The sequence below is a fragment of the Nymphaea colorata genome, chromosome 9, assembly GCF_008831285.2.
Source record: "Nymphaea colorata isolate Beijing-Zhang1983 chromosome 9, ASM883128v2, whole genome shotgun sequence".
Taxonomy (NCBI): Eukaryota; Viridiplantae; Streptophyta; class Magnoliopsida; order Nymphaeales; family Nymphaeaceae; genus Nymphaea; species Nymphaea colorata.
The window spans coordinates 9453191-9463961 of record NC_045146.1 but is presented as its reverse complement, the minus strand read 5'-3'; the positions used below and the strand labels follow the sequence as shown (position 1 = coordinate 9463961).

The window sequence follows — 10771 nt, the reverse complement described above, 5'->3', positions numbered from 1 at the left end:
AGAGTTTTCTGTTTCTCTGGTTATTTCTTCAACGTTTGTTTCTGCAATATTATTTTCTTTTCTACTTCACAACTTTCTGTCATTTTGCCTAATGATTTTATGAAGTAGCTAGTCTTCTTGAAACCTTCGTCAATTTTACCAATAAACATAGACTTTTGAATGGATCGATCGATTTAACCACAAAGGCAGAAAATTTTGGTCATTCACTCTGCATGGCAAGAAACAGAGTCTACCATGTTTCTTACCAATGCAGGCTAACTCTTCAATGCAATTATTTGATTTATCTATAATGTTTTAGAGGTTGACTCTTTGTGAGGTAGGGAATGTTTTGGAGGGAAATGCCCTTTGGTAGTTGCCAAGATAATTTAGGTAACAATACCAGAAATGCATTGTAATAGATCTGCTCAAAGTTATAAGAAAATCATTGCACTATGTTCACGAGTATTTAGGTAAAAGCATGTGCCTTTTAATACACTTTTTTTTTTATTCATGAGCGTTATGGAAACATATAGCGGTCACAAAACAATTATTGTTTGAAGGAATTTTTCATAGAAAACAATAAATTTTGGCGTCAACCATGACAACGGTTTTACCATAGTATTCCTCGTAAAGAATCATATTCTCCGTTTATCTAATATAAAAATATTTTTCTACTTAATAAGGTCATTTAAAAAGCTGCACACTTATTTATTAAAAATTTTATTTGAACAGCGAATTGTTAAACGTTCGGCAGCTTTTTGTAATTGTATAAAAGTGGCAGTTCATTGCATCTGCTACGTGTTTCCAGGCATCATTCCAGCTGCCACCCTGAGCTGCGCCTGGCGCAATATCGCAACGAAATGAAAGGCATGTCGCTGGAGTCACGTCAGTACAAACAAAACCCCCGAGGCCAGCTCCTTATTTCTTTGCGGTCTCTTCATCATGACGCTCCGGGACGATCTGCTTTGATCTTTTTATTGTTCTGATTTATTTCTCCCATTTGCCACTAGTTCTTGTTTTCTTTTTGGGGTTTCGTCAGGTACTTCCCTCAGCCTTTATAGAATGGCAACTTTGTTTGGTTTTGCTTGTCGAGTTTGGTTGCCTTAAAATAGTTATTTTTATAGTTTCTGTATCGGAGATCAGAAGTTGTGATGTTAGAATCTTTAAACAACTCTTTTGATTGTGGATCTACCTGTGTTTTTAGACGTTTATGGAGGTAGTAGTGACTGTCACTGCCAGGTCAAAGTAATCAGTGTGTTTTGTAAATCTTACTTTCTTTATGAAGTTACGCAAAAATAGACTTGTCTACGTGCGATCGGTGAGAAACGGGATTTTCAGTGTCTCGTGTTGATGTACGTTTTGGCAGCGTAGCACCACACGTTTTACTGGTCTATTTTTTCCGTTTTCCATGGAAGTTCTTTCCGTTGTCTTGATTTCCTTTTGATTTCTGTAAAACAGTGTCCGTTTGTTTCCTGTATCTGATGAATAATGGTAATTTATGCTTCTTTCAACCGCGTTTCTTTATCAACCATCCTCTGTTTAAAGATAGTCTATAGGTAATTATCAGAGAGGATCTAGGGAGAGTCTTTGCATTTCTTTTTCTTTTCGTTTCGTGTGCTTGATAGTCTATTCTTGTTATTTAGCACATTCCTTGATGAAGGACAAGTCCAGAATCTGTTAGGACAGATTTTGGTACCATCCATCTTAAGACATTTCTGCAGATTGAAGAGGTTGAGGGTGAACATAATACTATTTTCCTCTTTTCGTTAGTGGCGACTCATCTTCTTTTTGTTGGTCTTTTTTGGTAGTTGAGTAAAGAAACTGTTACATGATGGTTGGTTTTGGAGGACCAATGGTGGTTTGCCCAAGAAGCGAGAAATGTTGGGAGTGGGCTCGTGTTTACATGAACTACTGTATCTGTGATGCCAAGGATCTGGCGTCATTTTCGTTGGGCATGCTCAGCGTTCTGAGCTGGAGCGTTGCTGAAGTTCCTCAGATCATCACTAATTACAAAACGAAGACAACGGAGGGCATCTCAGCTGCCTTTTTACTGACGTGGGTTCTCGGGTATGAACTCTTTGATCTAAATATTGTGAAAAGGCATAAACCAACATTGGCTTTGGGTTTGTAGCTGTCCTGTAGATCAATTAAAATGTACCATCGATTTTCCTTTGTCTTCATTTTTCCGCTCTTCTGGCGATAGCAGAATGTTTGTGTTGATGATACTGTGATTATAAGTGCATGATATTGTCTACCTTTTTTATCAAATGATGGAAACCCTAAGTTTTGAACCTTTTTTTTTTCTTTTCTTTACAATGCAGAGATCTTTTCAACCTATTCGGATGTTTGCTAGAACCAGCTACTGTAAGTTACTCCCGTGAAACATGGTCTGCTAGTTACTTTTTGATTTGTTTGCAAATCTTGTATTTTTTTCCTGGCAATAGAAAAATGACGGGACTTGTTTTTGGACAAGTTACAGATTATGTATTGTACACTGTTCACTTATTGTTGTTCTTAGGCAAACCTGCTGTGGTCTTGGGAACCTTTGCAGTTACAATCGTTAATAGCTACTTTGATGCATGTTACATTTTTGTGGATTTGCTTTTACCAATCATCTCATAATTATCTAAAGGCTATTTGTTTCTATTGGCATTGTCAATATTTTGGATGTTGATGCAACCGACTCTTGTGAAGATTTTCAATGTGTTCAGACTTCAGAGGATCCAAAAGTAGCATCCTTCATCATTACAGTCTTGGTCAACCTATGTTGCTCTTTGTTATCATTTACATGCAGTAATAAGAGATGATTTCTCAAGGCTTTTGGTTCTTTTCTTCCTAGGGTATACGTAGGTTGGCGGGCCCCATGATATCCTCCAGAATTCAACTGCCTAGTGTTTTTTAATTTTTCATATAAGTGGAGCATCTGAAGCGTTCCTTTCAATAATTTTCTGGTTGAAAATGACTTTCCAGCAACCACACTCATTTCAAAACTTGTTGGTTGGAAGCTTGAAAATGCTTTTGTATGGACTATGAAGGTAATGCTGCAGATGATTTTTTAACCAAATTTTTTCATTTACTTTTAGCATTCATCAGAGAGCTTCAAAGGATATATACAAAAAATAACAGAAACTAAAAATGAACATTGAGTGGCAATTCGTTTATCAGTTCCATGAAAATATGAACATCAAAAGGTTTATGGTTATCATAATCGATGCTGTTGAAAGCATTATTAGATGGAGCCTAGGTGATGAGTAAGGAACATTCTTTGCTGTAAAATTGTCTTCCATCATAATTCTAATAAACAAGAAAGTACCAGCAAAATGATAATGTGAGTTAAAAATTTAAAATAATGGAAAATATTCAAAGTATAACAGTATACAAATTACAGTCGTAACTTGTAACTACAAATCGGATGCAACAGAAAAAGAAAAAACTGCAACGAATATAGAATCCAAAAGAATCTGTACTAAAAGAAGAAAATCAAAAGAAAAGGAAGAAAAATTGAAGTTGCCAATGGAAAAAGCTTAGGCTCTCGGGTCTCGACTGTCTTGTCGAGCCTATGCATCTTACTTGATGTTTTAGGCATTTTCAAATAGTAGGTTACCTAAAACTAGCTAGCATAGGTGGTCGGCTAAGCATGAGAGCCTAGGCAAGCCTTTGAGAACATATATCAAAGCCCTCAAAAAAGTATTTACTAGTATTAAAGGCTTCCAGTCTATACGTACAACACACACACACACACACACACACACACACACACAAACAAACAAACAAACGCACACACAAACGCAAGTTTGAAAGATAATCCCTGAAATTGAATCCATCAAACCAAGAGCTGAGCCAAGTGATACAAACATGACCACAAATACAATACGAACAAGGGTGCTGCTGTATATGTTGGGCACAACAACTTGCCTCGTCACCTGAAAGGCTCAAGAAGTGGGAGTACAGAAGTAGTACTCGCCTACTCAGTGAAAGTAAGGAAGCTCAAAACCAAGTTCTACCCACTTCAAAACTGAAGTTTTTAATTTAATGTATAAACATTCTATCCAAAGCATTCAACTTAGGTGAGCAAGATCGTTTTGCTCAAGAGTTTAACCATCTCGGCACTGGGCAAAACTATTCTGCTGTTGCGCCAGCTATTCCACTTAGTGAGCTGTATCATTTGCTCATTGGCGACTCTTTGAGTAGTATCATTGTGCTCAAGATGATTCATGGAGTAGTATCATTTTGCTCATTTCCACCATGTTATCATGCTCACCAACTTGTGAAGTGATAATAAAACATTAAAACTACTTGGAAACCTGATACTCAATGCTTTTCAAGAATTTCATGCATTAAAAAGGTGCTTCCAAGTTCCATGCGTCTAAGTTTATCATAATAGGACATAGTACGGAATACTAGTTTCTACTTTTTAACCTTGTACAACAAAATTTTAATGCAGTCTTCAATTTAGGGCACTAGCAATGTGTGTATGTTCAAACAAAAGCACTCAAAGTTTACCCTTTCCTTAGCAAGTCAGTCTGCTTCCTAGTACGTTAGTCCATTAATCACCAACCTGAAATTGGTTGCTGCAGCCCTTTAACCTCTTGTGAATTGCAACCCAGGACCTGGAGACAGGGGGCGGTGAGGCCGTTGGGCTCTTGTCCAAGTGGTGTATCATAATTCTCTTGCTCACCTAGAGAAAAGAGAGAGATTCAAAACTGATTTAGAAAAAACAATTAGTGTGAAAGGTTCGCTCAACAGCAACAACAACATTGGGCAGAGGAAGAAGCATAAGAAGAAGCGGGGCCAAACTCACCTTTGCAAGATGCTATGGGTGGAATTTGTTCTAAATGCAAACACCTAGACTATTGGTCAAAGCATGAGTAACGAATTGCTGGAACACTTTTTCTCCATGACTTAGTTGGAAAAAATTCATGTGGTTTTGCAAAGTGGGAATGCAGTCACAACCTGTTCAAACTGCTTTCTTGTCCTGCATTTGGTAGACAAGTATCTCTTATTGTCCTGCTTTTATCTGTGAATCAAATGGGCCCATGGGGAAACAGAGGGGTTGTTAACAGCTTACTGATTTGACAAATAAATTTCTGAATTTCAACACATTCATCGTCTTCCATTCTCAGGGATTTTTATTTGGTTTGCTGATATCTGAAGCTGGAAACTTAATTACTCTTTCAGTTTATGTTGGTATAGGAGCAGAACTTCTTATGCAACAACAGAACGTTTTATTTCCTTGAGCTTATCATTGACAGGACTCCTCCCTGGTTGAACTAAACCTTGTTCAAGATGTACATATTATTGATCTTAAAATTCTTCACACTGGACTTTTATTACCTATGTAAGTTTAGAGTAAGTGAAAGAAAAAAGAAGATGAAAAGAACTTTCAAGTATTTATTCTGACTTGTTTAATGCATACTCTAGACTGCCAGAGATTTGATGAGATATTCATTAAGTTGTCTACCATAAAGTTATATAATTTCTGGTTTCAGAACTGCTGGTTATGATTCATGGCTTTTGCAGTATGTGCTGGAACATGAATACAGGCTGACCAGGTGCATGGTTTTCTTTTGCAGCTCCCAACACAATTCTACATGGCAGTTGTGAGAACTTCAAACTTTCAACAGGATTACTTTTGGCAGTTTTTGAGCTGTTGAGATGGAGATTTGCTTATCATGTCTCTTCATATTTGTTTATCTGCAGTTGTATACAGCAACAACGTTGATCCTGACCTTTCAAACTGTATACTATGATCATGTCTATTCTAGACTTGGAACCCTTAGCTTGGTTAGTGTCTGGTCCTAATTAATGGTTGTATTATAAGCTTTGGCTTTCATAATGATAATGTTACATCTGCAATATGTGTTTGAGTATATCCTTCTTGGGTACCGACTCTGCTGGAAATCTTAGCAATTTAATAGGTTCTTAGTCTTCACATATGGATGAGCTGGTTGTTCCATTGATTCTTGCATGCTTTTTAGCAATATTTGCTTATAATAATCCTGGTTCATGTCATCTTTCTTGTTTACCATCAGGCATGACCGTTGGTTAGAACACTCAGCTCTTTCAGTGGCAGGGAAATGTCTAAATTCATTAGCATGCATTGATTGGAGTTGTTTCATGAATCATGTCAAGAAATCTTCTCATCTTTTGGATTTTGAATGGTCAAACTGTCTTCCAGGCAAAAATAAGCAGGAAGGAGCAAATTGATAGTGTTTTGAATAACAAAAAATCAGGGGACAAGGATGAAGATTTGGCAGTACAAAATGAGAAACGCCACATTAGCACCCCAATTCCGGTTGCAGCTTCAGTTGCTGGATATGGTTCATTGGGTAGAGATAGATATTATGTGTAACGTTTGCTTTCCCTTTAACCTCTTGCTGCTCGTGTTACCTTGTTTCAAGAACATATAGTGATCTTGCTTTGGTACTATTATTTCTCAGCAAATCTATAGTTATTGGTGACTATGAAGTTTTGTGTGCTGGAAAAATTATCACATTGTTTGATATAAAGGGCTATGATATAATGAGGCATTTGATTCCACAGTAAGTATTTGATTGATGTTGCTTACGCAATTTTTCAAATTTAAAATATTCTCCTTTCATATTAAGTGGTTTTAGTAGCACACATCTTTTAGACTTTGGACCACTTAGACAACTTGCAAGGTGGGCTATGGTTCCCTTTCGCAGTTCAAGACTTTCTAAATCTCACAGCAAATCCATCTCATTGCTAGAGGGTAGTCTCTGAGGATAGTTCCACTGACACCTAATCCTGTTGAAAATGTAATAATTTGTCTTTCCGTGAGTATTTTGTTTGATTGGAGAAAGACAGATGCCAAATTTGCTAGGAACCATGTACCTGTTTTATTTTTTGTCCAATATAAGGAGAAGTGTCATGATTTCTATTTTGTTTGATTCGAGAAAGACAGATGCCAAATTTGCTAGGAACCATGTACCTGTTTTATTTTTTGTCCAATATAAGGAGAAGTGTCATGATTTCTCAAAAGTTCAGCCTAGACAGGTAATAATAAATTCAATTGCATCCTGAAGACGACCTAATTTTAAGTCAAATTTGTTGGAGAACAGGCATGTGTTCATTATATGTTTTTCTGTTTCATGTATATATGTACTTTTTGTTTTCGATAATGAGAAAATGTTCCTTCAAGGCGAGTTCGGGAGAAAGAGAAGACTTGGTAGAAAAATTGAGGAGTTGTGCAAGCAACTTTGGAGATGAGATTGCTAAGTGGGCTTGAGGTTCAGGAGACTTACCTCAATGCCTTGATGGAGTTATACTTGTTTCCCTTTTTTGCTTGGTTAAAGTGTACCGTTCAGACTTCAGTCCTAAGTCACATGGGTGCGGGTGCGATACGGGAGCGGATATGGGGATACGGGCAATTTTCACAATTCTCGGGTACGCGGATACGGCAAATATAATATTATCAAAAATTATAAATTAAAAAAAAACATTAAATTAATAGTTCACTATTAAAGTCACAAACAAAACATTGTTTATCAATTTCATCATTCTAGTCATTTATCAGAAAAACAGAAAAAAAAAAACCCAAAGAGAAATGGAGAAGAGCTCAACTTAAAATCTGTTTTTTTTTTGTTCCGATCGGGTCTAATCCAGACCCGATCCAAAACGTATCCATGCCGTATCCGCACCGGTATCCCCGTATTGACACGGATACGTGGGCCAAATAGGCGTATCTGTGTGACTTAGCTTCAGTCACATAGCCTAATCTTCTAGCTGGTCAGTCATCATTGGCAGAGTATGATATAAAGGCTGGTCCTTCCACAATCCAACTAATTTTGCCTTCTTGAATCCTTGTGAGATGTACTTTTAGTTGAACATCTATGATGTCTTTGGATTTGTATTGATCTTATAATCTTGTTTTATTATTTTGTTTCACATATCGTTGTCAGCCTCCTGATTATGAGTATCCATGTGAAACAACTTCCAGCTCAGCAAGATCTCTAGCATGCAGCCCTACTCCTACAGCAGGATCATACTCAGCATATCAACGAGGTTATGGAAAAAGAGCACCTGCCTCCAGCCTTGATGAAGCTCCTGAAGAAGAGCCGTTGTTAAGTAACTTTTCACAATCTGCACCATTGTTAGACACAAAGACCGTAATGTGCATGGTATATTAACTGTACCATCATCATGTATTGTGGATATAAGGGGATGCTCCTGTTTGACTTGTTTAATAAAGAGGCTATTTTTTCTGTCTCCAGGCATCAGTAACCACATTCTTCATTTTTAGTTTTGCTCTTCAAAAATCAGCTTCAGATATATCCTACACCTCCTTGGATCATCATGCTGGTACCATTATACCAATACATCGGAAACTATTACAGGTAATTCTACTTCTGTTGATTCATTTTCAACAAAAAAGAAAGAAAATAATTATGAAGGGGATGTAGCTTCTCATTAATCAGGATAAGTGGAGTGGTTCTTGACATGATGCTTCCTACAGCTGTTCAAATGGTAAACTAAAATAGTAGAAGATAAACTCTGCATTTCTTGTTACGTCTAGCGTGTTAAATTCATCTGCAGAAAGATCTATATTATCTTTTGGCAATTAGTATTCCTTGCAGAACATGGTTTTGAAGTCAAGTGGAAATAATGGAAGCAGCTCACTTGGAAGTTATCTAGGTTGGGCAATGGCTATGATCTACATGAGTGGAAGGCTTCCCCAGATTTGTTTAAATGTAAGTTTTGATGCTCAAGTATTAATTGCAGGTAGAGTTATCAAAACTGTGAGCAAACGTAAACTATTTAAATTTGTAATATAAACATGTTTTACTAGAAAAATGATTAGGAACCGACATGTTGGATTTGTTTCGAGCAAACAATTGTTGGAAAGATGGACCGTTGTTCATTGCTGGATGTAGACATTGGACCTCTTGGCTGCATCTTCTCCCTTCCTGATATGGATATACTTGTACAAGTCTCATGCATTTTTGCAGTAGTGTGCCATATGTTTCTTGTCCTTTTTGGACGTAATCAACTGGAAAACATTCATTGACAATTTTGGAGAGCTCTGTATGGTCACATTGCTTGTGTTGATTAAAGATTCAGAATAAATCAACATTGTTTTTCCACACAGAAAATGCTTGAGTCTTTTATTCATGTCTTTGATCCCCTTTTTGTGATTTTTTTCAACTTGTGCAGATGAAAAGGGGCACTGTCGAGGTAAATAAACAACCTTTCTCTATCTTCCTTTTGTTGCTTATTATCTCTAACATTTTATCTGTTATCATTTCATTTGTTGCTTCTGTGAGATTAGTTCTACCAGTAGTGGCAGTAGTAGAAATGCTGCCACTGCTTTCATTGTGCCTTTTTTGGGTAAAGTTCTCTTTGCTGGTGCATAGGGTCTAAATCCACTGATGTTCTTGTTTGCTTTGGTTGGGAACTCAACATATGTGTCAAGGTAAATGTTACGGTTTCCATTTCCAGCTTGTGTTTATAGAGTTTGTTTTGAACTGGTGTAGTGAGAAAGGGGATAATTTATTTTTCTTATTTCCACAGTATTCTTGTGAATAGCACAAAGTGGTCTAAAATTAAGCCAAATTTGCCATGGCTGGTTGATGCAGCAGCATGCGTAGTCTTAGATGCTTTTGTATCCTTTCCCTCATTGATCTCACGATTCACTGTTCTTGCCTTGTTCAATCCATTTCTGCAACAAAGAATGATCCTTGACTTCCACAGATTATTGGGCAGTTCATTTACTATTCTCGATTGAGAACAAAAGAGTGCAGGAACAATCAGCGTTATCTTAAAGTTTGTGCTTCTTAGGATATCAAGTTTCACTTCAGACCAACTGTTTGCATTTGGTAATAAGGGGACTGAGTCAATGAAACAACCTGAAAGGGAATTTGGTCTGGGTTGGATGTGGAGCAGTATTTTAACGTCAGACCACTATCTTTACTGAGGTGAAACATTAGTACCTGCCTGAAGGTTGCGAAATCACTATTGTAATATGAAGCTTTCTGTAACTAGCTGACTGGAGGAGGCACTGTTGAAGTTTTAGAGTGCAAGTGATACTGCATAAGATAATCTGCGTAGTTCCTTATTGTAAAGGAAGAACCAGGAAGCTAGTATTTTGTTTTTATCCTTCTGCTATCGACACCAAGATGGACATACAAGGATCTCGGACGTGATGTCAATATGTAGGTGATTTCTTCCAAACATTTGAATCAAATGTTCTATTGCTCTCCTTAATTTGAGTCTCCTTAATTTGAGTCTGAATATGAATGAAAGATTTCATGATACAATCTATGTCACATGGGTGTGGGTACGATACGGGTACGGGGATACGGGTGCAGGCACAATAATTTTCAAAATTTTTGGATACATGAATATGGTTAATTTTATATTATTAAAAATGATAAAATGAAAGAAAAAAAACATTAAACTAAAAAACTAATAGTTCACTCTTACAATCTCGATGTCATAATAAGAAGTGTCAAACAAAAACATTGTTCATCATTATTCTAGTCAATGTCAATGCTCAAATCGTTTTCCTTTTTTTGCACAATAAAAGATGTTGGTGGAATAGAAGGTTATTCGAATCTTGAATTAACAACTTCAAGTTCATTGTCTTCTTTTAAGTTAAAGTCCTCAACATTCACGTTCCAATATTTAGTTTCTTCTTCCCTACAAAACAAAAAAAATTGTAATTGTTATGATATTAGCGAATAAGAAGAGAAACATCTAAATCAATAAATTATATACATATTTACCTATGTTCTTCTTTATTTCGTGATAGAAGTCGAAGGTTAGAATACAC

General features: G+C 36.7%; 1 protein-coding gene across 7 annotated transcripts; it reads left to right on the top strand.

The window, feature by feature from the left end:
• The first annotated feature begins 794 nt into the window (after positions 1-794).
• Positions 795-10203, top strand: LOC116259906 (uncharacterized). 7 transcript variants are annotated; one of them, XM_031637894.2, is made up of 13 exons: positions 795-1018; positions 1788-2046; positions 2301-2343; positions 5553-5579; positions 5680-5763; positions 6158-6327; positions 7940-8120; positions 8214-8336; positions 8565-8690; positions 9154-9174; positions 9354-9412; positions 9511-9601; positions 9691-10203. In XM_031637894.2, the coding sequence occupies exons 2-13, from the start codon at positions 1808-1810 to the stop codon at positions 9775-9777; spliced, it is 1251 nt and encodes a 416-aa protein (XP_031493754.1). In that variant the 5' UTR covers positions 795-1018; positions 1788-1807; the 3' UTR covers positions 9778-10203. The 7 variants fall into 7 exon arrangements, with proteins under 7 accessions (XP_031493754.1, XP_049935742.1, XP_049935741.1 ...); XM_050079785.1 differs by having other exon boundaries at positions 795-1195; XM_050079784.1 differs by having other exon boundaries at positions 795-1470.
• Positions 10204-10771: the final 568 nt, after the last annotated feature.